The 23098-nt window shown below is 56.3% G+C and overlaps 4 protein-coding genes across 10 annotated transcripts; 2 read left to right on the plus strand and 2 right to left on the minus strand.

Annotated features, from left to right (window-relative positions):
* Positions 1-1820: 1820 nt before the first annotated feature.
* TIMM17A (translocase of inner mitochondrial membrane 17A) lies at positions 1821-7443 on the plus strand. Its single transcript, XM_052702430.1, has 6 exons — positions 1821-1924; positions 4014-4113; positions 5145-5208; positions 5336-5464; positions 5833-5943; positions 7124-7443. Exons 1-6 carry the CDS (start codon positions 1899-1901, stop codon positions 7192-7194), a joined length of 501 nt encoding a protein of 166 aa, XP_052558390.1. The 5' UTR covers positions 1821-1898; the 3' UTR covers positions 7195-7443.
* Positions 7444-9382: 1939 nt separating this feature from the next.
* Positions 9383-15757, minus strand: ADIPOR1 (adiponectin receptor 1). Of its 2 annotated transcripts, XM_052702421.1 has the most exons (8): positions 15682-15757; positions 15369-15560; positions 14566-14682; positions 13866-14037; positions 12883-13069; positions 11563-11750; positions 10512-10705; positions 9383-10256 (listed from the first exon to the last, which is right to left on the minus strand). In XM_052702421.1, exons 2-8 carry the CDS (start codon positions 15507-15509, stop codon positions 10128-10130), a joined length of 1128 nt encoding a protein of 375 aa, XP_052558381.1. In that variant the 5' UTR covers positions 15510-15560; positions 15682-15757; the 3' UTR covers positions 9383-10127. The 2 variants fall into 2 exon arrangements, with proteins under 2 accessions (XP_052558381.1, XP_052558380.1); XM_052702420.1 differs by lacking the exon at positions 15682-15757 and having other exon boundaries at positions 15369-15674.
* Positions 15756-19869, plus strand: LOC128090252 (tetraspanin-18-like). Of its 4 annotated transcripts, XM_052702424.1 has the most exons (8): positions 15756-16485; positions 16841-16934; positions 17099-17293; positions 17844-17918; positions 18026-18124; positions 18300-18479; positions 18686-18769; positions 19206-19370. In XM_052702424.1, the coding sequence occupies exons 2-8, from the start codon at positions 16878-16880 to the stop codon at positions 19251-19253; spliced, it is 738 nt and encodes a 245-aa protein (XP_052558384.1). In that variant the 5' UTR covers positions 15756-16485; positions 16841-16877; the 3' UTR covers positions 19254-19370. The 4 variants fall into 4 exon arrangements, with proteins under 4 accessions (XP_052558384.1, XP_052558382.1, XP_052558386.1 ...); XM_052702422.1 differs by having other exon boundaries at positions 18300-18769; positions 19206-19869; XM_052702426.1 differs by lacking the exon at positions 19206-19370 and having other exon boundaries at positions 18629-18763.
* On the minus strand, positions 19859-23023 carry UBE2T (ubiquitin conjugating enzyme E2 T). Of its 3 annotated transcripts, none has more exons than XM_052702429.1 (7): positions 23001-23023; positions 22473-22602; positions 22157-22226; positions 21586-21691; positions 21087-21185; positions 20762-20845; positions 19859-20148 (listed from the first exon to the last, which is right to left on the minus strand). In XM_052702429.1, the coding sequence occupies exons 2-7, from the start codon at positions 22579-22581 to the stop codon at positions 20032-20034; spliced, it is 585 nt and encodes a 194-aa protein (XP_052558389.1). In that variant the 5' UTR covers positions 22582-22602; positions 23001-23023; the 3' UTR covers positions 19859-20031. The 3 variants fall into 3 exon arrangements, with proteins under 3 accessions (XP_052558389.1, XP_052558387.1, XP_052558388.1); XM_052702427.1 differs by having other exon boundaries at positions 22989-23011; XM_052702428.1 differs by lacking the exon at positions 23001-23023 and adding an exon at positions 22944-22964.
* Between the last annotated feature and the right edge of the window lie 75 nt (positions 23024-23098).

Consider the following 23098-nt stretch of genomic DNA (forward strand, 5'->3'; position numbering starts at 1 on the left):
GCCGCTGCAAGCAGCCATCTGGTCTCCTCCACCAGAATGAGCTCTCCTAAGATTTTCCTCACCAGCCCAATTACCTCCCTGCTGTCTGATGGCTCAGATCTCACTCCCTGCACAGACATGGGGTGCTCCATGTCGGCCTCCCGGCGCCTCGTGCTGCAGCCCAGACATTCCCCATCTGGATGGGAAATGCAGGCTGCTTGCATTCTAGGATTTCTCTTATCTCCAGCGTTGCAGCGCTGGGCTCCTGCTCATAGCCTTCCTATGATTCAGACACACAACTGAAGTTTTTTTTCCAGAGTAGGGAAGAAACCGCTGCTTCTAGTTTCCAAGTGCATAGCCTTAAACACTGTGCTACTGCATTTCATCCCATCACTCCTATCTCCCTGCTGCCCTGTGCTCCCCATCTGCACCGACAGGGAATGTTACATGCTCAGGAAATGCTGCCAGCACAACTCAGACCTGTGCTAAGTGAAAATGTAAAGCTCTCCAACCAGACCGAGCAGGGAGGAATCCCAGCGCTGTCTCCTGCCGCTTTCTCCCTCTCCCTTCCTGCTGCTGAGCATAGGGTGGGCATCAGGGGGCTCTGCAGCCTCTGCTCTTATCGGGATTCCCATTCCCATAGCAACTGATCACCTTGCAGGCACTAACAACTATTTTCTCCAAAACACAGCAGTGTTGCCAGCCACGTCTCAGGGACGAAGATCCAACATGGAGTGAAGTGCCTTCTCCTGGCACGCCTGAGGGGCTCTGGCAGATCTCCCCAAACTCATTCCCAGCTGTGTTTCTGCCTTCTCTCCTGTCAGCCGGTAGAGCACAAATGAGAAATGGATGGATTCCTCCAGGCTGTTTTATCTGCCCCTTCCTTCAGAGCCTGGAGGAGGGAAGGTTGAGCCCCGATCTTTGCATTTCACAGCATGTCCCTGCAAAGCAAGCGGCATCTCCATGCTGCAGCTCTTCTCAGCCTTAAAAGTAGGAGCTGTTGAACCCCAAACCCCACCGCAGCCCCACACCAAAGCTCTCCTTGAAAAACATTTGCTCCCTTCCTGCAGCCTGCTCCATCTCACTGCTGTTCCCACCCCCAGCAGACAGGACAAGGCTGGGCAGACTGGAGAGCACGCCACAGGAACCCGCTAAGGTTCAACGAGGGCGATTGCAGGGTCCTACAGCTGTATCCATCAGCACACGTTGGGGGCTGAGCTCTGCAGAAAAGGACCTGGGGGTCCTGGCAGACCAATGGCAGACCAACGGTTGAGCAAAGCCAGGTTCCTGTGCAGCCTGTGGTAGGGTTGGAGCGGGGAGGTGGGCTGGGGGAGCCCCGGAGGTCCCCTCGAATCCTCAAGGCTCTGTTTCTCTGAGATTTTCCCATCCTTCCTTCTCCCAGAGCCACACCACCACCTCCTGGCGATGCCCACCACTGCAGCACCGCTTCCACGAGGACAAACGTGGCAGCACCGCGCGGGGAGCTGCGTTTGCAAGGACTGCAGCGCTTCAGCCCGTCCCATCGCTCCAGCTCATGCTTCATTAGCGCAATTAAGGACCTCGCTACTACTCGGGGCTGGGTGTTGCACAGCTGGGTGATGTATAACTGGGTGCTGCACAGCTGTCAGCCCTCTTTCCCGCAGCCCGACGTCCTCAGCCGACCCTGAGATCACAGCCTGGTGATCATCCGCACTCCCGAGTGCCCACGTCGGGTCGCACCGGGACGGGCGGTCGGAGCCGGGCACTAGGACCGCCCGCTGCCCTCCGCCTTCCGGGGGCGTGGCCAAAAGGGCACGGCGCACGCGCCGCTCCGACATCCGCCGTCCCGCCCTCTTCTCCGATTGGTCGGCGCGGGGAGGGGGGGGCGAGGGGCCAATCGCGGGGCGGCGGGGCGGGAGCGGCCGGCGGCGCGTGCGAAGATGGAGGAGTACGCGCGCGAGCCCTGGTGAGCGGCCGTTGGGTTTTGGCGGGCTGCGGCGCGCGCGTTCGCGCGGGCGGAGCGGGAATCTCCTGAGGGAGAATGGCGGCGGCTCCGGGAGCGGGGAGGCGGAGGGGGCGGGAGGTGACCTTGGCGACGCCGCTGTCATGGCCGCCGCTTCCGGGCTGCGTCACTGCGGCACGCACGGGCCGTTTTCGCCGCCCTCCGGCGCGGAGCCGTTCCCCGACCCCCCTGCGGGGCTGCGGGCCGCCGCCGGGCCCCTCCTCCCCGCCTCGTCTCCTCTCCTCCTCTCCTCACAGCGCTTTCCCACTCTGTGGGGCCTCCTGAGAGTCAGCGAAGCGGTTAACGCGAAGCACGCGATAACACGGAGTAACACCGCCGTGATCCCTTCAGGTTCCCTCCGCTGTGGGCGCTTTGTCTCAGCCCGGCCTCCGAGCACAGGGCGGGAGGCGGCTGTGCTGCTCTCAGAGCCGTTTTCTCCTTTAAAAGCCCCGTATCACAGCCGGTTAATGTTTAAAAGCTGCTCCTGCGGAGGTCTGGAGGCGTTAAGGGGAAAACCTGAGGGTTTCTTTCATCTTACATCACAACCTGACAATAAAAGCCTGGGATCTCCCAGGTCCCGTCTGCATTAAGGGTTCTGCCATCCTGGGGCTGTGCTGCGTTGATGTTGTGGGGGAAAGGAAGAGCTTCACATCACCTGCTTGGATTTCCAGCAAGCCTTTTAATGAGGTGGCTCTTAATGAGCTAACGAAGGCAGGGAGCTGTGAGGAGCTGTTTTATTCTTAACAGCAGATCAAAATCTGGGCAGGAGAGAGAAAAACACAGCGAGGAGTGAAGTGGAGGCTGCACATCTCAGCTCCGACTGCACACAGGAAGCGGGGGATGGAGGGGTGAAAATAAAACATGGAACGGGGCTGCATGGTGGGACTCCATCCAAACTGGGGGGGGATTTGTTAGGAATGGGAGATGGGAGCTGACGGCAGGCTGTGAAATGAAGGATGATGCATTCCAGCCTCCCGCAGCTGTCTGTGGGGCTGAGAACTTTGGAGGGTTTTTTTTCAGGTTAAAAACAGCAAAACGTGCAGCGAGTGTTCAGGGGAAAAGGAGCAGGAGCATCACATGGAGAATGAGGTCAGAAAGGCGCTGTGATGGCAGAACCTGTGAGCCCTGGCCTTGCCATGGCGTTCAGCTCCATGTTTTGCTGGGGTTGCTGCTCTCTGCCCGTGCTGCAGCCACCGGAGTGCTTGGCTTTTACTGTCAGGTTTTGATGTAAGATGAAAGAAACAAAACAGCTTGGTTTGTGCAAACGCTGCAGAATTCCCAGCAATGGGAGCACGGCTAATTGCACGGCTAATTGAGGCTGCTGCTCACGGGGAGCAGGAAAATCACAAAGCTCTCTTGCTTGGCAGCAGTGTTGAAGGGGATGCGAGCCCCACATGAAAGCTCATCTCTGCAGTTGAAAGCGTTTGCTGAGAGGAAGGTGCTGCTTGTTTGGGAGCATTTGACGCTCGGTGAAGTTGCCCTTTGGCAGCTCTGCATGGGTGTTGCTGTGTTTTGTTTTAATGAACTTCAAAGACCCTTGGATACATCAGAAAAACCTTCTCAGTTTAGCAACAGACGACTTTGAAGTCTTCCATTTCAATAACCAGAACTAAGGAAAAGCGTGAGGAACTCAGGAAAGCGGTGTTTTGTGCTTGCTGTGAGCTGAGTCTTGTTTGAATTTGCCAGTCAAGTTCTCTGTAGGTCGTGAGAAGAAGAAAATTAAAGTTATAATACATCATTAGGGCAGAACCGGTTGTGAGCTGGAATTGTGCAGAGGTTTTCCATGATGGAAATGCACCTCTGTGCCACGTGTGGGGAGTTCAAGCAGCTCTGTGCATCCGATGCTTCCTGCTGCAGGTTTGCTGAACACCCAGCTGGTTTTGCTGCAGCTTTTCCCCTGCTGGTGATGCTGCTCAGCAGCCGTGGTGAAGCAGGGTGGGCAGCTGTGCTTCCTCGTGTTTCTTTTGGGTTCTGTGCCATCTGTTTGGATGGTGGTTTTCCCCCAGCAGTGCGCGATGGAACGCAGTGTTTCCATCTCTGTGTTTCTTTGCAGTCCCTGGAGGATTGTGGATGACTGCGGAGGTGCCTTCACCATGGGAGCGATTGGAGGTGGCATTTTCCAGGCCATCAAGGGCTTCAGGAATTCCCCAGTGGTAAGTAAAACCATTAGAGAAGCACGTTAAGAGTGCAGCTCTGCTTCCTCTGCCCATCAGCAGTGCAACCTGCCAGCAGAAGGGAAGGCAGAAGAAATCCTGATACGCAGGGCTGGCTGCCGATGTAAACCTGCTCCCTCAGCCCAGTTCCTGCCTTTGCTTCTGGCTGCTGCACGGCAGAAGTGGAGCCTGGGCAGTTCTGCATCAGCTGCCACAGCCCTCTGCCTTCCTTTGAGAAGTGAGAGGGCTTAAAGGAGGAATCGTTCTTCAGAATTACGTGAGGGAATGTTGCTTTCTGTAATTAACCTCTTAATTAAACGTTAACGTTTCTCATAACTCAATTTATTTGAAAGTGGGTTTTTACAAATGGAACGTGGAGGTCAAGGTTTAGGTGGTGACAATCAGTTGTTTTCACTGTCAAGTTTTCAGCTGCAAAATCTTGACTTCAAACGTGGTGCAGATGTTGATAAAAGTAATCCCCTGCTTCTGCTTGAAAGTGGCTTCTAAAACATTCCTCTGGCTGTTATAGGAGGGGCTTAAAAGGGATGAAAGGGCTTTTTGGTGTTGGCATGTGACAGCTTCATTGCCCGAAGCTCCTTAATAAGCCTTCAGTTCGAGGTGCATTTTGTGAATAAAATTCAGAACTTCTTCCAAAACGAGTCAGGTCCTGCTTCACACACGCAGGATTTGTGCTTTACCCCCTTTATTCTGCTTGAAACTCGTTAACTAAATCAGTCCATGCTTCCGAGTGCTCGCAGCTGAGACAAAGCTTGAGCGTGTGTAGCAGTAGTGCAGTGCAAGGGCGTGCAGATCTCATCCAGTTCAGTTCCCACCAAGAATGGTTGGAGGCAGTGTCTGATGGTGGTGCTTCATTTCTGCAGCTTACAGGTGTTACGCAGATGTGGTGAGAACTAAAGGAGCTGTGAAAATGCAGTTTCTGTAAGCTCCTCACCGTGGTGCTGGGAAGCAGATGGTGCCCATGGCACGTTCTGGCAGCAAGACTTCATTCTTTCATTCTGTCCTCACTGTAGGGTGTAAATCACCGGCTGAGGGGAAGCCTGGCCGCTGTCAAAACGAGAGCTCCGCAGCTGGGAGGTAACTGATTCCCCACTCATGTTGTCTTGAATCGCGGTTTGGTAATGGTGGTGGTGACGTGGCTGCAGTCCTGCTGGCTCGTCTGCTTTCTCTGAGCTGGTTCTGTTCTTCCCCCATGTGCTCACAGGTAGCTTTGCTGTTTGGGGAGGTCTGTTCTCCATGATCGACTGCAGCATGGTCAGAATGAGGGGGAAGGAAGATCCGTGGAATTCAATCACGAGCGGAGCCCTAACTGGAGCCATCTTAGCTGCCAGAAGTAAGGAGTGGAGCTGTGGGGAGGGAGCTAACAGAAAGCTGCTGTGTTCCGACCTCTGTTACAGTGAAGCAGAGCTGTGTGATTCCCAAACTGGAACTGACTTGGGAAGAGGAATAGAAAAATCATCTTAGACTTGTGTTCCGTGCTTATGAAAGTAATAATTGTGTTCTCAAACATTACCGTTCTGTTGTTTCCCTGAGGAAGGGGAGAGTTGCCTAGTAATTATTCCTTTAGCAGTGATACTAATGAGGCTTAATGAATGCAGTGTTTGCCCATAGGAGAGATTATAACTATAGAAAGAGAGCTGTAACGTGCAAAGTAATGCAACAGAAAAAGAAACAAGTGTTGTTCTGTGCTTTTATTTTTAGATGGACCTGTTGCCATGGTTGGATCTGCCGCAATGGGAGGAATTCTCCTGGCTTTAATTGAAGGGGCTGGCATTCTCTTAACAAGATTTGCCTCTGCACAGTTCCAGAATGGTAAGGAGCCCTGCAGCAGCACGAGGCTTTTGTTGTGCAGAGGTGGCTGATGTGCCCAGCTTCCAAGTCTGTAAGAAGTCAAAGAAGAGTTGCTGATGCCACAACAGCTTTTGCATTTCCTCTCTGTGGTCTGGAGACACCCACACCGAAATGAGGTGGCAGGGTTGGCTGTCACTCAGCAGCATGAAGGTGTAGGAATCAGGGGGGGGAGGAGGCTTCCAGGCACAGGGGAGCACAGGGCTTAGGAGGGAGGAGAGGTTTGTGTGAGCAAAATGTGCAGACCTGGGTGGTGTTATCAGAGCAGCACTGTAAGGCTGGGAGCTCAAAGAAGGGCTGGGAGCAGGGCTGGGAGCCCATTCCAGTGGGGTGCTGGAGATGGAGCAGATACAGGCAGGATGTTCCAAACAGGGGCAGTGGTGATGATTGGATTTCCAGAAACGGGATCCGTTTTGTTTTCTAAGTGCAACACAAGCTGAGATGTCAGTGAGTCTGTAACCATTTATGTAAATACATGCCTGCCTGAAATAATTAATGCCTCTGTTGGCCCACCTCATTTTGAGAGGAATACGGACAAAACCTCTAGTGTTGAAAGGATTAGTGGCAAGCCTCTAATTCCTGGTAGGGTTCCTCTCAGGTTTGTTCACTGACGTTCTTTGTTCTGACTGAATTGGTGCAATTTCTGTAACAATTGGGGAATACAAAGGCTTTTTAAAATGAACCTGCTTCAGTGAAAGGGTATCATCTGTCTGTCACAGTTTATTCTCCTTAGGCTTGGCAGTAACAACATATTGCTTCCCTCAGCAGAATGTCAGTAAGGGAAGCTGATCCATGACTTGTTCCATTTCACTGCCTTGCTTTATTGTGGGGCAAGTTACCGAGGAGAAACCTTGACAGAGTGGCTGGGTTCAGCTGCAGGGCAGGAAGGCAGAGGTTTCCAGTGCCTTTCAGTGACTGAAAATGTTTCCCTCCCATTGTTCTGATTTGTTTTCTTAGAAGTGAAAGAGATTCAAGAAACAACTGTTCCTTATTGGAGCAGGTGTAAAGCTCTTGTAAGTCCCTCGTTGTTGGCTCCATTCATTTCAGAAGGGATTTAGTTTAAAGACAAAGGCTGCGGTGTTTCCTGCTGCCATAGGAAGGACCTTTTCTTTTCACAGCTTGATTTCTCTCTCCTCACCCTCAGGCCCTCAGCTCTCCGACGACCCCTCGCAGCTGCAGCCCTCTCCGTTTGGCGACTACAGGCAGTACCAGTGATCCCCGTTCTGTTAGTTCGAATTGTAGCTGAGCTGTAACTTAAAATGCTGGAGGATCAGAGCACGGTATGTCCTTACACCAGTGGTAGTCTCTTACACAAACCATGCCAAGAGGACTTCAGCACTTGGCAGTGCAAAGCTGCGCAGAACTTTTAGGAGATGACAGATCTATTTATTGGTAACAGATTCCATTGCTGTAACGTTAATACATGTCTGACAGAATACATGGAGATTTGAGATAAGGACCAAACGGAGTCTTGTAATCCTTTGGCCACGGGCTAAAGTGAATGTCTGTGAAGTCTTCTCTGGGATGTGCCATTTAACCCTTCCACATCTGGAAGTTACCCTCCTCCCTTTCGGATTTTGCCTGCTGCCCACGTTCTGGATTGATGTTGCTACACAAATTTCAGCTTAAGGGAAAGTGTGAATCTGCGTGCAGGTTTACATTCCAGAAATGACTGTGACTGGAACGTGAAAGCAGAGGGCTCTGTGTGCTTGGAGGCTGAAGTGCACAGCACCTGCACGCGTGCTCTCAGCACAGTCTGTTGGCTTTTTGCTGTGGGTTGAGTCCTCTGAAGGTAGCGCAGTTCCACTGGCTCTGTTTTTGTTCTTAAGCTCCCGTTCTGGAGGCACGTTCCCCCTTGCCAGCAGTTAAAAAAGAAACAAATTCATATCCAGTGGGGTTTTCTGTTGTAGGTCCCCCCTATAGGTCTGTTTATCAGGAAATGCCAGCAGGCAATAGCATTCAAAGGCTTGTTAGGATGATCCAGGGCAGCGCAGAGCTTTCCTTCTGCCCAGGAAGGAGCTCTGTACTGAGGTAACTGTCAGACTCATTCAGTAGGAGAGCATGAAAGCGGCACAGGAGTGCTGAGATGGGTGAATTGAGATTGTACAACACGTGTATGCAAGTGCAGATCCTGAACGTGACAGGGCTCCTACGTCCTGCACAAGTGACATTTTCATCTCCTCTTTCCACCTCCCTGCCTGTCCCACAGCCACTGCAGGGCTGCTTGCTGCTCTGCTGCCTTGCTGCTCTGTGTTGCTGCTGTCCGTACTTCTTTCCAAGAATCTTTAGCTCAACAGCCTCGTGTTTCTGAAGCTCGTCTCGCTCTGCCTCTTGCTTGCTTGCTCAGGTGAATTGTAAAGGATTGCCTCCATTTGTTATTGAGTGCTTGTTCTGTTCCTGACTGAGAGCCCAGCCACAGAGGAGCGAGTCCCTGGCAGGTGAGGGGAAATGGCAGCCGGATCCCTCATCAGTGCTGCACCTCCCCTGAGTATCCAAAGCTGCACGTTGATCACCAGATGTTTTCCTGTGCTCCTTATATAGGATCAGCACACTGGGTGTTCAGCGCTGTGCGCCTACCCTGGGCTGGGTCTCTGCTGCTCATCCTTGGCCCAGATCTTGTTCCAGCATCGCCCTCCAGGCTGTGGGGGCAGGAGGTGACTTCGTTGGGGCTGGGGCTGTGCTGCCCAGGAGCCCCCAGCACCCCCAGCCTTTCCTGTGTGCAGTCAGGCTGGGCACGCAGCATCTGCTGCTCGGGGACTGCATTTAAGCAGCACCCTGACCACCTTGGGTGACCTCTCCCAGCAGCGTTTGGCTGGGAGCAACTTATGGAGGGGTTGGGGCGGGGGGGCGTGCAGGATCTGCTGCTCCCTGCTTTGAGGCTCCATCTAAGCATTGCATTTGGCAGCGCCCAGAGCCAGGCCAAACAGCCCCAAGAAGGGCCACCCCTTTCCCCTCCTCCCTCACTGCTGGGAGGCTGCAGGCCGCTCAGAAGAGCTTTATCCAGCTCAGCCCTTCCCCTCTAATCCCCCGTGACCGTCTGTGCCTCGGTCACTCTCACACCTCCCTCTGCACAAGGGCAAACCTCGATGTGAGCTGCTGCCCTTTGCTGCCCACACTGCAGTGCTCCCCAGGTGACAGTGTGCGCTGGGCGGCCGGGAGCTGACAGCTGTCTTCCCATTGCTGTGAGGAGGAAAGGCAGCAGGACTCCCTGCCCTGCAGTGCACCGGGGAAGGCTTTCCTGCCCTGTCATCTCTGCAACAGCCACAAGCTTCCTGTTTCTGTGCTGTCCTGACTCACTCTGGATGACAACTTGCAGGCAGCTCCCAGCTGTCCCTCACATTCGGGTGCTCACCCAGAGCAGCTCATCCATCATCACCCCAAAAAATGAGACCGACACCACCGGCACGACACGGAACTATTGACCTCTTTATTTCAATCAGCTACAGCAGCTCTAATTCCCCTACAACACTGTCCTTCCTTCACTACCACAGACAGCGAGGGAGCCGAGTACACTGCGGTGGCAGCAAGTCTTCTTAAAGCTTAGTATTAAATATTAAATATTCTCTCATTTATGTTTACATTACTTTGTCAAGAAAAAAACAACAAAAAAAAAGACAATTAAAACTTAAGTTACGTGAAATCTGTGCCTGTGCCCTGGGCTGCAGCACCGGGGGCCACAGAGCTGCCCCCAGGAAGGCAACTCTGCTGGGAGGGGGATGCAAAACCTCCGGCCCTGGGCCCGGTGCCACGTGAGTGCTTGGGAAGGGAGTGCTGAGCGGTGCTGGGAGCGGAGCACTGCACCCCTGCTGTCAGAAACGGCCGTCTGAGGGCCGCCGTGCAGTCAGAGCTCTGTTTGGAGGAGGTGAGACCTCAGCAGGGCCGGCCTGGCCTCCCCTCAGCCCCACAAAGCGCGTGGGGAAAGGGGGGGGGGGGGGGGAGGATTTGGTCGCCAGAACTTTGCTAAAGAATTTTTGTTTCATTTTTTTTTTTTTTTTTTTCCTCCTTAGAAAACAACAACCAAAAAAAAAAAAAAAAAAATGATAACAAACAAATCCAACAACAACCCCAAACAGTTTCGAGTCTTCCTTTGATTTTAGCAAAGAGAGTTTAAAAAGCACTTAGGAAGCTTGTACTAAAACCAGGCGCTCTCAGAGCAGAGAGTCGTCTGTGCACCCCCCTTCGAGTCCATAGCGAAACTCCTGCAGGTTGGACACGCCGTAGAAGTGGACAAAGGCTGCAGCCACCACGAGCACATGGAAGATCTGATGCGACTGGAACTGCAGGGAAGCAAGAAAACCCTTTGATCCGGATGGAAGCGGGCAGAGCAGCGCTGGAACAAACAGCTCCTCCACGCTGCTCAGCCACAACCCTGGGACTGCGCTCAGAGCTGCACTGCCTGCCTCCCTGCTCCCTGGCTGCGTCACCTGCATGGTGCTGGGAGGCACCACCAGTCTGAGCCCCCCACCATCAGCTCCTCTCCTAGGCTCTCAGCTCCCCACGAGGCACCCCGGCTCCCCTCACCCAACACTCACCCAGATGTCAAACTTGCCCGGGAAGAAGCGCTCAGGAATGCGGGCAGCGTACAGCCCTGCGCCCGTGATGTACATCACAGCCATGAGGAAGAACCAGCCCATCTGCCCGACCGTGGTGGCCTTCACGAACCCCTCGGCGATGGTGAAGTGCATGGTGGGCACCACGCCGCTCAGCCCCAGCCCCAGAAAGACACCTGCAGCAAGAGGAGAGAGCAGCAAGAGGGAGCACACGTGAGGGGCGCAGCCCTGCTGCTGGAGTCGTTTGTTTGTTGAAGCTGCTTGGAGCTCAGGGGGAAGGTGCTAATTAGCAGCGTAGGAAATTTCAGCTGTCAAATTTAATTACATCAGCAGAGGGCTGACAGCACCACAGCAGGAGAGCAGTGCGGAGGGCTGCAGGTCGTCGTGGCAGCAGGAGGGCGGCCCTGCAGCAGCAGGCAGAGCAAAGCAGCTCTGTCCCTCAGCAGGCGGCTGCCGCCTGTGCCAGCACAGCCACACCAACGCTGCGCAGGTAATGGTGGGGCTGGCGCTCAGCCCTGTTCCCTGCCCCCTTCTTGACACAGCGCTGATGTGGGTGCAGGCACAGAGGCCTGCCCTGCAGCCTCCAGGACAGCAGGGACACAGCAGCACGAGCTGGAGACCAGGAGGGAACCCGTCCCTCTCTGGATGAGCTGCAGCTCCGCACTGCCAAACCACTTCCCAGATAATGAGCCTCTGTGCGGCGCAGCCTCAGGCCGCCCAGCCACTGCTTATAGGGCTATTTCTAAACACCGCCTGCCTGCTCCAAACCTCAGCCTTGCTCGGTGCCAAGAGGAGCTCAGGGCCGCCCTGCTCAGTGCAGGATCCAAATCTGCAGCACAGCGAGAGGAGGGAGGAGGCCTCCCTGCTCCAGAGCAGCACGGTGCTCCGGGGGAATGCGGGCTGCAGGTGCTGGGAGCTCCTTGCAGTACCTGAGCCCTGCTTTAGCACGGAACCCCCAGCACAGCACCAGGTGCCTCCCCAGCACGGCTCCTCCCTGCGGCAGGGGACTCAGATGAGCACGGAGCGCTCCTACCTGCTCTTGTCTGCCGGTGTTTGGGGGTGGCAAAGCGGTCCCACTGAGCAACAATGATGGCAGAGATGCCCAGGACGCAGACAATGGAGAGGTAGATGAGTCTTGGCTGCGGGGAGCAGTAGAACGAATAGTAGAGCCAGGGGACGAAGCTCCCCATGATCAGCAGTGCAATTCCTGAATAATCCAACCTGCAGCCAGGGTGCAAGGAGAGATACATGCGGGTGAGCCCCAAACCTGCCCCCTCCTGCATCCTATTTGGCACTTGGTGCCATCCCACTGCCTGCACTCAAACAGAATCACCACCACCACCGAGCAGCCACGACCCCACGAGAAAAACTGCATTGGACAACAGATTTGGGTGTCACCAGTGCAATGAGAAACAGGAGAAAGGACCTGGGGCTTACAAGGATGCAAAAAGAGCTGGCAGAGCGCAATGAACAGCAGCTTGCTGCATCTGCAGGAGCAGCACGGAGATGCTGTACACTCAAACCACCACGACGAGCGGTGGGCATTAGCCCTGGTGCATATGGATTTGATTGTCCTCCCCTGCAAAGTGCTTTCATCTATCGATCCAGGAACAATTTCACCACCAAAACGCAGTCGGCTGCATTTCCCACCGCCACAGCAGCCTTGCAGGAACCCTCCCCAGTACACAAGGACATTCCTGCTCAGGGCAGGCAGCACAGTTTGTTCCAGACACAAGCGCCCTTGGGATCTGGTGTTTGTGCATAGGAGATTGGCAGGATTTCCCAGCAAGCAGCACCCAAGTAAATGCCTTTGATAGACTTCTGTGAGCAAGATCTCTTTTGAAAGCCTTGCTGCTGCTCTCCCTGTGCCATAAAGGCTGATGTGAACTTAAAGAGCAACACTGACCTCAGAGACGAGCACTGGCCACTGCCCAGTGTTTCCACATTGCCAGGAATCCTGTTTGTTTTGCTTTTCAATTTGGTTTCAGTTCAAATTGGATCCAACCCAGAGTTTTTCAAAACATCCCAGTAAACTGGAAAACCCACGGCTGCCCAGTGAGACCAGGACCGTTCCTCACTGTGCTGCTCCAGGAGGCACTGAGGCCATTCTCCAGGGAGATCCCACAGGGTCCCAGTCCTCATAGAGCCCCCATTCCCTGAGGGCCTCAGAGCTGCTGCCAGACGCAAGGTGCTGAGGGATGGCACCCAAACCCTGCTGCTTGTGAGCTGCACACTGCATGAACGCTGCCTTCCCCTAAGAACAAAATCCCAGTGAATGCGAATCGGAGAGGAAGTGCCGTGAGAAGTCAGAACATCCTGAGACCACACAACCACCCCTAGGGTTAGGACTCACTTTGAAAAAGTCCGTGAGACCTTCTCTGAGTGACAGTAGACAGTGTGGAAAAGCCAGGAGAAGCTGAGGCACAGCACCGCCCCGAGGAAGAACATCCCGAACACAACCTTCTCCTGGAGAGGAGCCATGAAGTACATGTTGGGCCGCAGCATGGTCAGGATTCCCAAGCAGAGGAACAACACAAAACCTGCAGAAAACACAACAGACGGGCCGTCGGGCAGAGGCACAGCCAGCATCGAGTGATGGATGAACGCCCAGACAGGCAGAGCTCAATGGCAGGGAGGTGAGAAGGGACACGAGAGAGAGAGAGGCCTGCATGGCTGCCGCAGAATCAGTGCCTCGGGGTCTCTCCCTTACAAGCACGATGCCTCCTTAGTACAGCAAAGAGCCAGGAGAATCCCAGGCACGGCTGTGCCCTGCAAGGCAGAGCCTGCGCACGCCCTGTGTTTCAAGGGAAGGTTTTACAGGACGCTGTTTGGCCCAGGACACATTTCTCCAACCCAGGAGTAAAACAGCTCGCCCACAGTGCTCAAACGCTGTGCAGTGGGAGCAATCTGGCCACAGCACAGCCAGCTCTTTGAAGACCCTGAGCCTCTGAGTCTCCATGCAGGCCAGAACTCTGCAGAATGCTGGCCAAGGCCCTCCTGCGCTCTGAGCCCATCCAATGGGGCCATCAGCTCTTGAAAAGCGTGAACACCACCGAGCTCAGGCCTCAGTGCTGCTGCGAGGAGCTGTCCTGTTCTCCCTTCACTCAGAGGCCCAGCAGCTCCAGGAGCTCCCAGCCACCAGCAACTGAGCTGCCTACACGTGCAGAGCCAGAGGGGCACATGATCCTAAAAGGAAGGCGGTGGGCACAGAGAGGAGGTCAAATCAGTCCCTTGGAGCAAACCTGCCCTTCAGAGGCAGCCCCTTGCCTTCACACAGGGGCAGAGCACACCTCAGCCCTACGGAAGCGCTGCGCAGCCCCGCAGCCCCCCGGTCACCTAACAAGTGAGTCCAGATGTTGCCCGTCTCGGTGTGTATTCGGAAGATGCTCTTGAAGCAGGCTCGGAAGGACGGCATCGGAGGCCGGTGCCCGTGCAGGAGGTAATCGTTGTCCTTCAGCCAGTCGGGCAGCACATCGTAGGGGATCACACGCCAGCGCCCTTCCCACACCTGCAACACAGCGACTCGTGTTGGTGGCACCAGCAGTGAGGCAGCCCAAAGGCTTGAATGAATCACCCTGGGAGAACACAGAACAAAACCTGCGGGTCTTGCCTACGGCCAGGGCTGAAAGGCTCTGAAACTCTCCTCTGGGAGAGGAACTTCGGCTTTCGCAACACCGCGTGGAATCCCTTACACCACCCACATCCTGCAGAGCACTTCCACATCCCCTAAGGAGCTGGAGACAATTCAGGGCATTTAACCCTTCAGCACACTGAGCGTCCGCTCCCAGCACTGCAGAATTCCCTTCCATTTTAGTCACACAACAGGAAGCCTGGCTGGCCACAGAGCTGTGCTGGCTCTCGTGCATTTGCCAATCATGGTGACCACGAGCACAAGTGCTGAGCAGAGGCACCCAGCAAACCAGCGGCAGCATTTGAGCTCCCAGGCCCAGACAGCGATGCTGGCGCTGCCCCTGAAGCCCAGCAGGGCTGAGCACAGCCTCCAGCTGCCCCCTGGGATCCCAGGAAGCTCCCACACCTTATACACAAACTCTTCCATCTTCTCCATAGCGTGATGAGCCTGCAGAGGCAGAGTCAGCACACGAACCACCTCCTCCTCTTCCTCACGGGCCACTGGGCACGGCGGGTCTTCAGCCTAGAGGGAGAAACACCAGAGGGAACCAACCCTGCCCACAGCACTGCAACCATTCCAGGCACACAGAGCACCTGGGGTTTCATCCCTTCCCGAGGGGTCGGACAGAACCCACCGGTCACCACCAGCACTTATGCAACTTGCTCCCGCCTCAACCATCTCAGGCAGGCTAATCCCAGACTGATCCTAGTTTAAAGGTGGGATTACCACGAGGGATTTTCATCCTTACAACCAAAGCTGGAAGAGCCCCTGGGCCCAGCCGGGTTGTCCTGGAACCGGGTGCCCCCGGAGCACATGGCCCGGCCCGGTCGCCCCATCCTTTGCCATTAGCAGCTTTGGGAGCTGAGCGCACCCTGCAGGGGCAGCACAGCTCAGCTGGCAGCATAAGAGCTAAAACACGTTTTTGGGCCAAGCTCTCAGACCACAGGACCGATCACCGTTCGATTATCAGAGAACCACGGAGTCCTCAAGACTGGAAGGACCCGCAGCCCCCCCCAGTGCCACATCTCGGCGCTTCCCAACTCCTCCGTGCAGCCGGGCGACGCATCGCCGCTATTCGGGCGCGATTTCTCCTCAAGCCCAACCCGCCCCTCCCCGCTCCACCCGCCCTCGGGATAACGGGCAAACTTTTGGTTAACCCCGAAGCACCGGGCCCACTCCGGACCGACCCCCGGTGCCGGGCGCCTTACGCTGGCGGTTCCGGCCGCTCCCTGCTCGCCCTTCTCCTCCAGCAGCGGCCCCAGCTCCGCCAGCTCCAGGTGGGCTCTGTCCCGCCCTGCGGCTGCCAGCCCGTTGCCCTGCGCGGCGGCGGCGGCTTTCCGGGACGCCATGGCGGCGGCGGCGGCGTTCCTGGGGTCCCTCCGCGTCCTTGTGCCGCCGCGCTGGGGAGGGAGGAAGAGCAGAGTCAACGGCACCGGGCTCAGGCCGACACCGGAGCTGAGAGCTGCGGAACCGGGCCGGAACCGCGCCCCCTGTCCGCCCCGCAGGCAGCGCCGCACTCACCGGCCGCTACATCCCGCGCAGGGCGGCGGCGGCGGCACCGGAAGCGACGCTAAGGGAACGGGCCGCTTCCGGCCTCTAAGCCCCACCCCGACTGGGGCCTCGATGCGCTCGCGCTATGATTGGTCGAATCTGCTGCCCGTCTCTCTCCGCCCAGACACGGCTGCCCGCTGTGATTGGCCGAGCTGCACAGCTGATGGAAGACGCTCTAGCGCGGCGGCGCCATCTCGTTAGCCGAGCGCTCGGCTGCCCCTGCAGGCATGGAGGGAACCGGGGGCGGCGATAACCGGGAGCCGCGTGCAGGAGGGGGCGCACCGGGGAGCCGCGGAGGAGAGCAGCGGGCATCCAGAAAGCGAGGTGTGAGCGCTGGTGTTCCTCCGATGGTGGCAGTGCCGCTCCGTTACCGCACCAACACGGCGTGGAGGGAATCCACGGACGGGCCTTGTCCGTCTGTCCCTTGTCCCGCTGTCTGTCCATCCCAGCATGCTGGAACTGCTGGCTGCCGTGTGGCCGAGCTCCAAAAGGCATCGAGGCGTTCCCTGCCGTGTGCGGGCAACAATAACTGATGCCCAGGTTGCCCCTGCCCGGTGGCCGCCGGCTCGTCTTTCCGTCCATCAAGGACAGCTTTAATTACCCCCGGAGTCTCCCCGCTGCCGGATCCGGTTCCCATCAATGATTCATGCCCTGCTGTGGGAAGGGGTTCCTCGGTTGCTGGACTGAGACCGGGGGGATTTTCCGACCTCTCCGGCATTAAACTGGTGCGGACGGCCCTGGTGGCGGTTGGAGGTGCACAGGGTGCCCCGTGGGGTGAGTGATGGGGTTTGGGAGCACAGTGTGGGAAAGCTTTGGGGGCAGAGGCAGCCTGTAGGTCTTGGGTCTCTGGATGTCACCCACTGCAGCCCAATGGGGGTCAGGGACCCATCGGGCTCTGGGGAAGGGCAGAATTCCTTCCACATGTGCATCCCAGCTCCCTGTGGCTGCTGCCCCGTGGATGGAACGCTTTGTCACACCCCACATCTGATCCAGCAGCACAGGGAGGTGTGCCAGCAGCCAGCTTCCCCTGGCAGTTCTGGTCCCCCCATCCCTTCTGTGGCAGTATTCTGAGGAGCAGCTCGTCCTCCTGGGGCTGACGGGGGCCGAAGCTGAGCTCTCCCCTCTGCAGGGACAAACACAACTGCCTGCAGAGCCCTGAGGTCCCCATGGGTGTCCTGAGCTGCATGAAGTACCTGATGTTCATCTTCAACGTGCTGGTGTTTGTGAGTCCCGCTGGGGATGGAGGGGTGCAGGGCGCTGAGCCACGAAGCCCAGCGGTGCCGTCCCTGCAGAGCTGGGATGTGATGCTCAGGGTGGCCCCTGTCCAAGGGAGGGGACCCCAGCACTGCGCCCACGAGGTGCCCTGTGACCCTGCTGTGTCCCACAGGCCGGGGGGATCTGCCTGGTGAGCGTGGGGGTCTGGGTGGCTGTGGACCCGGCTGGTTTCCAGGACATTGTGGCTGCCAAGCCTGTGCTGAGTGTGGGCGCCTACCTGCTGCTGGCTGTGGGCATCGCCCTCTCGCTGCTGGGCTTCCTGGGCTGCTGTGGGGCGCTGCGCCGGAGCCGGCCGCTGCTGCTGGTGGTGAGTGAGGGGCAACTGGGATACAGGGAGCTGTGGGATGCAGGATGTCCCTAGAGGAACCAGAGTCCCCATCCTGGCACCATCAGCCTCCAACAATCTCCCCAGTCCAGTCTCCACCTTCTGAGACTTGGAATTTAAAGCCTAGAACATTCTGTAAAGCACCAGGTGGACTCTTCTCTTTTCTCTCTCTTTTCTTTCTTTTTTCCCTCTTACTGTAGGCTCGTCCCACATGGCATTTCTGATCCTTTTCCTTCAGTTTTGAGGGCCAGAAACCCTTTTTTTGAGCGCAGGCACCATATATCTAGATATATCTTTGATATCTTTGATGTATCTTTGCTATAAAGATATCTTTGCCTTCCCCAGCCCCTGTCATGTTCTGCCTTACAGCTGTAAAGATGCTGTGTCTGTCCCCATGCACCACATGCTCATTTCCTGTCCCCCTGTCCCTGTGCATGAGCAGGGAGGGTGGCAGAGGAGGGGAGGAGCAGCAGGAGCAAGCTGTATATGGGCTGAGGATGATGTCTGACCTTTCTGTCCTGCTGCCTTCCAGTTCTTCGTCCTCGTGAGCCTTGTCTTTGTCACACAGCTCGTCGGGGCTGTGCTCTTCCTGGCACACTGGAAGCAGGTACTGTCCAGCTGACGGCTCTGGGTGGGTGAGGTGGCTGTGTGGTGTCCCTGTCCCCATACCTGGTACCTGACCCCAGGTGCTCACAGGTGGCACTGGTCCCACAGATCCGGCCAGAGCTCTTCCTGTTAGAGCTGCGAAGGAATTACTGCGGGGATGAGGGCGCTGAGGTCTTCTCCGTGGCTTGGAATACCCTCATGGTGACAGTGAGTGGCCAGGAGGCCCCTGCTGAGGTGTGGGACACCCATGGGTGCTGCTCAGGGTGACCCTGACCACGAGGGTGGTTCTTAAGGACCACAGGACTCACGCTGGGCTGTTTCCCCGCTGAGCAAAGTCCCTTCATTTCGACAGTGCGTTGACGGCGTTTCCCTTCCATTTCAGTTCTCCTGCTGTGGTGTTTTAGGACCTGAAGATTTTGGGAACGGCTCCCACTTTCAGGAGCTGCACCCTGGGACGCCCTGGCCGCAGGCGTGCTGTGCCCGGGATGGGCTCCTGCAGGCAGGAGAGCTGCTGAGCTGGGAGCAGTGCCAGGAAAGGAACCCTGGCTACATCCACGAGCAGGTAGGGCTACATGGGCAGCTGCTGCCTGGAGCCTGGGGCGCTGCTGCTGCGCTGTGGTTCTGTGCAGAGGTGACTCCCCAGGTCTCGCGCTGCCCCGCCGTGATGCCCCGACTTGTCCCAACCTCCCTGTCCCTCGGTCTGTCTCTGAGCTCCCTGCAGCCCTGTGAAGCACAAGGAATGCCTCCATCGTCTCCCCTCCTGCCCAGGGCTGCTTCCCCACCTTCAGCAAGACCTTGCAGAAGTACATCTCTGTCCCCGGGGTGTGCAGCTTGGCCGTGCTGGGCATCGAGGTACTGAGCAGAGCTGGAGGGGACGAGGCAGGCTGTGGGTCGCCTCATTTGGGTGCTGTTTGCTGGTAGGGGAAGGAATGGTGCTTTGTGTGTTCTGGGACCACGGATGGGTTTGGGCTGCCCCCCCCCAAGGCCTCTCTTTGGTACAACCACCCCCACAGAGCAGGTCTGTCTCAGGGGTGCAAAGGCAACCTGCCGCCCTGCGTGGGTGAGGCGGGTGGAAGGACTGAGGGAGCGAGCTCTGTTTTGCTCCTGAAGGCCTGGAGAGGAGAAGCATTGCTCAGCAGTTCCCCCTGCGCAGCACAGGGCAGCCCCTCGCAGGGCACTGGTGCCTGGCTGCACCAGGAGCAGAGCACAGAGGTCCTTCAGCCTCATTCTGCACCAAGGCGCTGCTCTGGCACAGCTGACCTGTTCCCCCCTCCTCCTTCCGTTCCAGATCTTCGCTATGTTCTTCGCCTTTTGCCTTTACTACAACTTTGACTGATGCTGGGAGCAGCTCTCCAGGCCACTGGCAGCGCAGCAGAGATGAGCCAGATGCCTTGGGAACAGCAGCAGGCAAGGACGCTCTGTTTTCTTGCACATCTCAGCCCAGCTGTGCAGATCAGTCGCCTTGCTGAGCGCTGCGTCTGCCCCAGCGCGTGGGTAAGGACGAGGTGGCTCATTATCCTGGAGCAGGGACAGGGCTCAGGTTCAAATCTTTGCACCCATCTACGCAGACGTGGAGGCCAAGCATCAGATTTGCTCCTGCTGCCAGGCAAACAGCTGTGACAGCACGGAGCCCTGCCTCTGCAACCTCCTGAGCTGCTCTACCACCAGGACGTCTGCATCCTCCCCCAGCTCTGTTCCACCACCCCTCGCTGCCCCCCTCCACCCTTCTGGGCCCTTTTTCTCCTTCCTCAGCCCTTCCCTCTCTGCTGCTCTTTTTCTCTGTGCAGCTCCTGGAGATGCAGCCCAGCTGTGTTAAATGGTGTTAATGGTTAAATGATCTGCAGATGGAACCTAAGAGCTGGCTCTCTGGCAGCCTTACAAGCCTTTGCTTCAGGATATTTGGAAGAGCCCAAGCAAACTAGAAAAAAAAAAAAAAAAAGCAAATTAAAGCTTTATATTTTATTTATATAATTTCTCAACAAACAAACGAATCAACTCCTAGGAAACAGAAATAATAAAGCCTGCTTCTATTACATATTAAAATATTTACTCATGTAAAGAAAAAAGGACCCAGCAAAAGCAAAGCTGGCAGCCACATCAGGAACAAAAGTCACTCAGGGATCCAGGCGAGGTTTCTTCTCCTTCTTGCTGGCAGTGCTCCCTTTTCTTTTTTGTGTGACAGATTCATTGGTGGCTTTTGTTTCATTCTGGTTTGTTTTCTCCTCCAAAGCCTCCAAAGAAATAAAAAGTAACAGCTGTGAATAATTTAGTTTTATGTAATTAGCACTGCTGTGTTAATTCCCATCTCTGTGTGATTAGAAAGCCTTCCCCCTCCTGGAAAGGATGCTGTGCAAATCAGGTACGGGGTGGAAAGCACTCAGGTAACAGAGACAGCCCAAATGTAATTGATTCTTTGGAACAGGTTTTGATCTGCTTCAATGCAGTTTACTGCCATGCTCCTCATCTGTGAGGTGGATCAGGATGTGGAACAGAGGCAGGAAAATACAAAGTGTGGCAGCAGGAAGGTTGTGCTCCACCAGCAGCTGGGGAGAGCGATCAGCTGCAGAGCTCTCCTGACGTGGAGGAGAAGCTGAGCACGAGGCACTGCCACAGCAGGTCGTGCAGTTTGGGCAGAGCTGAGGCAGAACGAAGGGGGGGATCTCAGGATTCCATCAGTGCTGCTCATCCCACAAACTTCCTGGGAAGCTGCAACCGAGTGCCTCATTGCCTCATTTCCATGGGGGGAGCAATCATTGTTCCCTGCACCTCCTCTCCCCCTCCAAGCTGTGGGCACGGAAGGTGAGGAGCACCCACACAGCTGGAAAAGGAAAGCCCATGTCTTACCCTCTTCTGTGGGCTTGCGTATTTCTCAGTCCACTCCTTGGCGTTGATCAAGAACAGCTGCTTGTTGTACTTGTACTCTGAGGACTAAACACAATGAGGAAGCCTTGGCCTCATACGGACACTGAGAAGCTCAGGCTGAGCACTGGGGGTTTATGAACTCCCTTCAGAGTCCTGGCTGAAGGACTCCTGGTGCCAGAGCCAAACTGCCATGCACACACCACACAAATCACACCATTCTGCTGCTCGCTTCAGTTTGCGTGAGCCAAGGCACCGCTGCTCCCCACCCCATCCCACAGCTCCCAAAGCCTCAGAGGAGCCCACGTACTACGTCTGCCATGAGGGGGTCATCGGGGTTGGGCTCCGCCATCAGCAGCTGAATGGAGGTCAGCAGCGTGGAGATGTTCAAGGAGGGCCTCCATGCACCCTGCAGGAGGAGAGGGGAGAGAAGCAGCTGAGAGGAAAACCCTGAGGATGCCTGGAGGAAACTCGGGGCTCAGAGCCCCACGGTTTGCTCTCAGCACGCAGGCTGAGGCCTCTGTGGGGGAGCTGACGGAGCCCTGGGCTGTGCCTCAGCTGGGGCGGCCCATTTTCAGAGGGCTGCCTTTCCACCACAATCCTTAAAGCCTTGGAAGCTTATATGGAGCAAAGAAGGTCGTGTTCTAATCTCTAAACAAAGGAGAGGCCACACAAAAACTCTACTGCTGCGCTCCTGCGTAAATAAGTCAGTAGCAAACAGACATTCAATCAGGCTTTTACAAGAAAAAGATAAGGAGCTCATTATCCTCCTCAGGCTCACTTACTGCTCCCAAGCAGCGCTCTCTTACCTTTGGTGGTAACTTAAGAACATCCAGACAAATCCTTCCAGCAGAGTCGATGTTAGGATGGTAGATAGGGGTCAGAAATCGAATCTTCGGGGGCTCAAATGGGTACCTTTAAGGGATCAGCATTGAGAAACAAAACTGTATTTGTACCCCAGTCGTTTTGTCACCCAAGTAGCGCCACAAATCCCTCGCAGTTACTGAGTGACATCCTCTCCCTGTAATCCTGGGACGAAGCAGAGCTTTGCTTGGCCAGCACTTCCCTGCTTCTCCCACAGAGAAGCAAACAGCAGGAAGCTTTGCACTCAGAACAAGCTGCTCTCCAGGGAGCTTTGGGACAACCGGTGCAGAAATCTTGTTACAGCACCTGCAGGTCATTCACCACACATCTCGGGATGCCCAGCAAGGAGTGCACCGTTCAGCCAGCAGGAATAACAACTACATGGCATAAGTGAAGGCTCTCACCTGAAGATAACCACATTCTGCACGGGGAGGCTGAAGGAAAGGCCTCATATCAAATGTATTGACTTACCATGGAGAGGAACACCACAGCAGCAGGACATCATTGCTCGCTTACCTTTCAGGAACAACGATCTCCAGGTCGAAAATCCCTTTCTCATAGGGTGTCTCTGCAGCTCCTATAATTTCTTTAAAAACAAAACAATACTGGAGCATAAATACATTCAAAACCACAGGCATTCATCCAACCATCCCCCTGCGCACCCACAGCTCTGTAACAAACAACCCTCAGAGTTGGAGAGGACCTCTGAGGTCCCCGCATCCAACCCCACAGCACTGCGTGCACAGATCCTCACTGCCAAACCTCCGGGGACGGTGACCCCCTAACCCTAACCCTAACTTCCCCCCCCCCCCCCGGCTCTCCCCCCACCTACGTGCCCGCAGTTCATCCAGCCGCGTTCCGCTCTGCCAGCAGCTGACGCCGGGCGGCGGCTCCGCGCTCAGCATTGCGAGCTCCCTGCTCAGCCGCGATGCTCTCTGCATTGTGGCTCTTCTTCAGCCGCCCTTAAGGAACGCGGAGGAAGGTTTGGGTTGGGAGAAGCTTTAAGGACCACCTCGTTCCGACCCCCAGCTGTGGGGCACTCGGTGACGCGCTGTCACACCATGCCCAGCTCCCACCCCCCCCAATGGGGCAGGGCCCCCTCACCCCACTCACCCTGCATTGGGGTCCTTTGGCTTCACCCTCCCCCCCCCCCCCCCAGGCCGACCTCAATGGCCGACCCCCCCATAACTGCTGCCCATGTAACCCCACGCGCGCCCCAACGCCTCCCGCCCGCCCCCCACTAAACCCAATGACCCCCATCAAGCGAGGGCCGCCCCCTCCCAGCCGATCGCCCCCCACTCACCCTCCCCAGGACCCTTCGCGCCCGCCGCCCCTTCGCCCCGCTCACCACAGCGTTCACCGCGAGGGGCGGGACTTCCGCTGTAGCCTAGCAACGGGAGGAGACGCTGACGATTAGCTCCGCCCCCTACCGTAGACACGAACGCTGATTGGGCGCCG

Source organism: Tympanuchus pallidicinctus, unplaced genomic scaffold (assembly GCF_026119805.1).
Source record: "Tympanuchus pallidicinctus isolate F22 unplaced genomic scaffold, pur_lepc_1.0 scaffold45, whole genome shotgun sequence".
In the NCBI taxonomy this organism is placed as follows: Eukaryota; Metazoa; Chordata; class Aves; order Galliformes; family Phasianidae; genus Tympanuchus; species Tympanuchus pallidicinctus.

Excerpts from the sequence above, each read along its gene's own strand:
- ADIPOR1 (XM_052702421.1), bottom strand. The coding sequence starts at position 15,509 with ATGGCGTCCCGGAAAGCCGCCGCCGCCGCGCAGGGCAACGGGCTGGCA. Across the intron at positions 14,683-15,368 it reads GAGCGGCCGGAACCGCCAGC|GCTGAAGACCCGCCGTGCCC; the intron begins GTAAGGCGCCCG and ends TTCTCCCTCTAG. Across the intron at positions 13,070-13,865 it reads CATCTGGACTCACTTGTTAG|GTTTTGTGTTGTTCCTCTGC; the intron begins GTGACCGGGGGG and ends TGTTTTCTGCAG.
- UBE2T (XM_052702429.1), bottom strand. The coding sequence starts at position 22,581 with ATGCAGAGAGCATCGCGGCTGAGCAGGGAGCTCGCAATGCTGAGCGCG. Across the intron at positions 22,227-22,472 it reads GCTGGATGAACTGCGGGCAC|AAATTATAGGAGCTGCAGAG; the intron begins GTAGGTGGGGGG and ends TTGTTTTTAAAG. Across the intron at positions 20,149-20,761 it reads ACGCAAGCCCACAGAAGAGG|GCTTTGGAGGAGAAAACAAA; the intron begins GTAAGACATGGG and ends ATTTCTTTGGAG.
- TIMM17A (XM_052702430.1), top strand. The coding sequence starts at position 1,899 with ATGGAGGAGTACGCGCGCGAGCCCTG. Across the intron at positions 4,114-5,144 it reads GCTTCAGGAATTCCCCAGTG|GGTGTAAATCACCGGCTGAG; the intron begins GTAAGTAAAACC and ends TCCTCACTGTAG. Across the intron at positions 5,944-7,123 it reads CTCTGCACAGTTCCAGAATG|GCCCTCAGCTCTCCGACGAC; the intron begins GTAAGGAGCCCT and ends CCTCACCCTCAG.
- LOC128090252 (XM_052702423.1), top strand. The coding sequence starts at position 16,878 with ATGGGTGTCCTGAGCTGCATGAAGTACCTGATGTTCATCTTCAACGTG. Across the intron at positions 16,935-17,098 it reads TCTTCAACGTGCTGGTGTTT|GCCGGGGGGATCTGCCTGGT; the intron begins GTGAGTCCCGCT and ends TGTGTCCCACAG. Across the intron at positions 18,770-19,205 it reads TGGCCGTGCTGGGCATCGAG|ATCTTCGCTATGTTCTTCGC; the intron begins GTACTGAGCAGA and ends CTTCCGTTCCAG.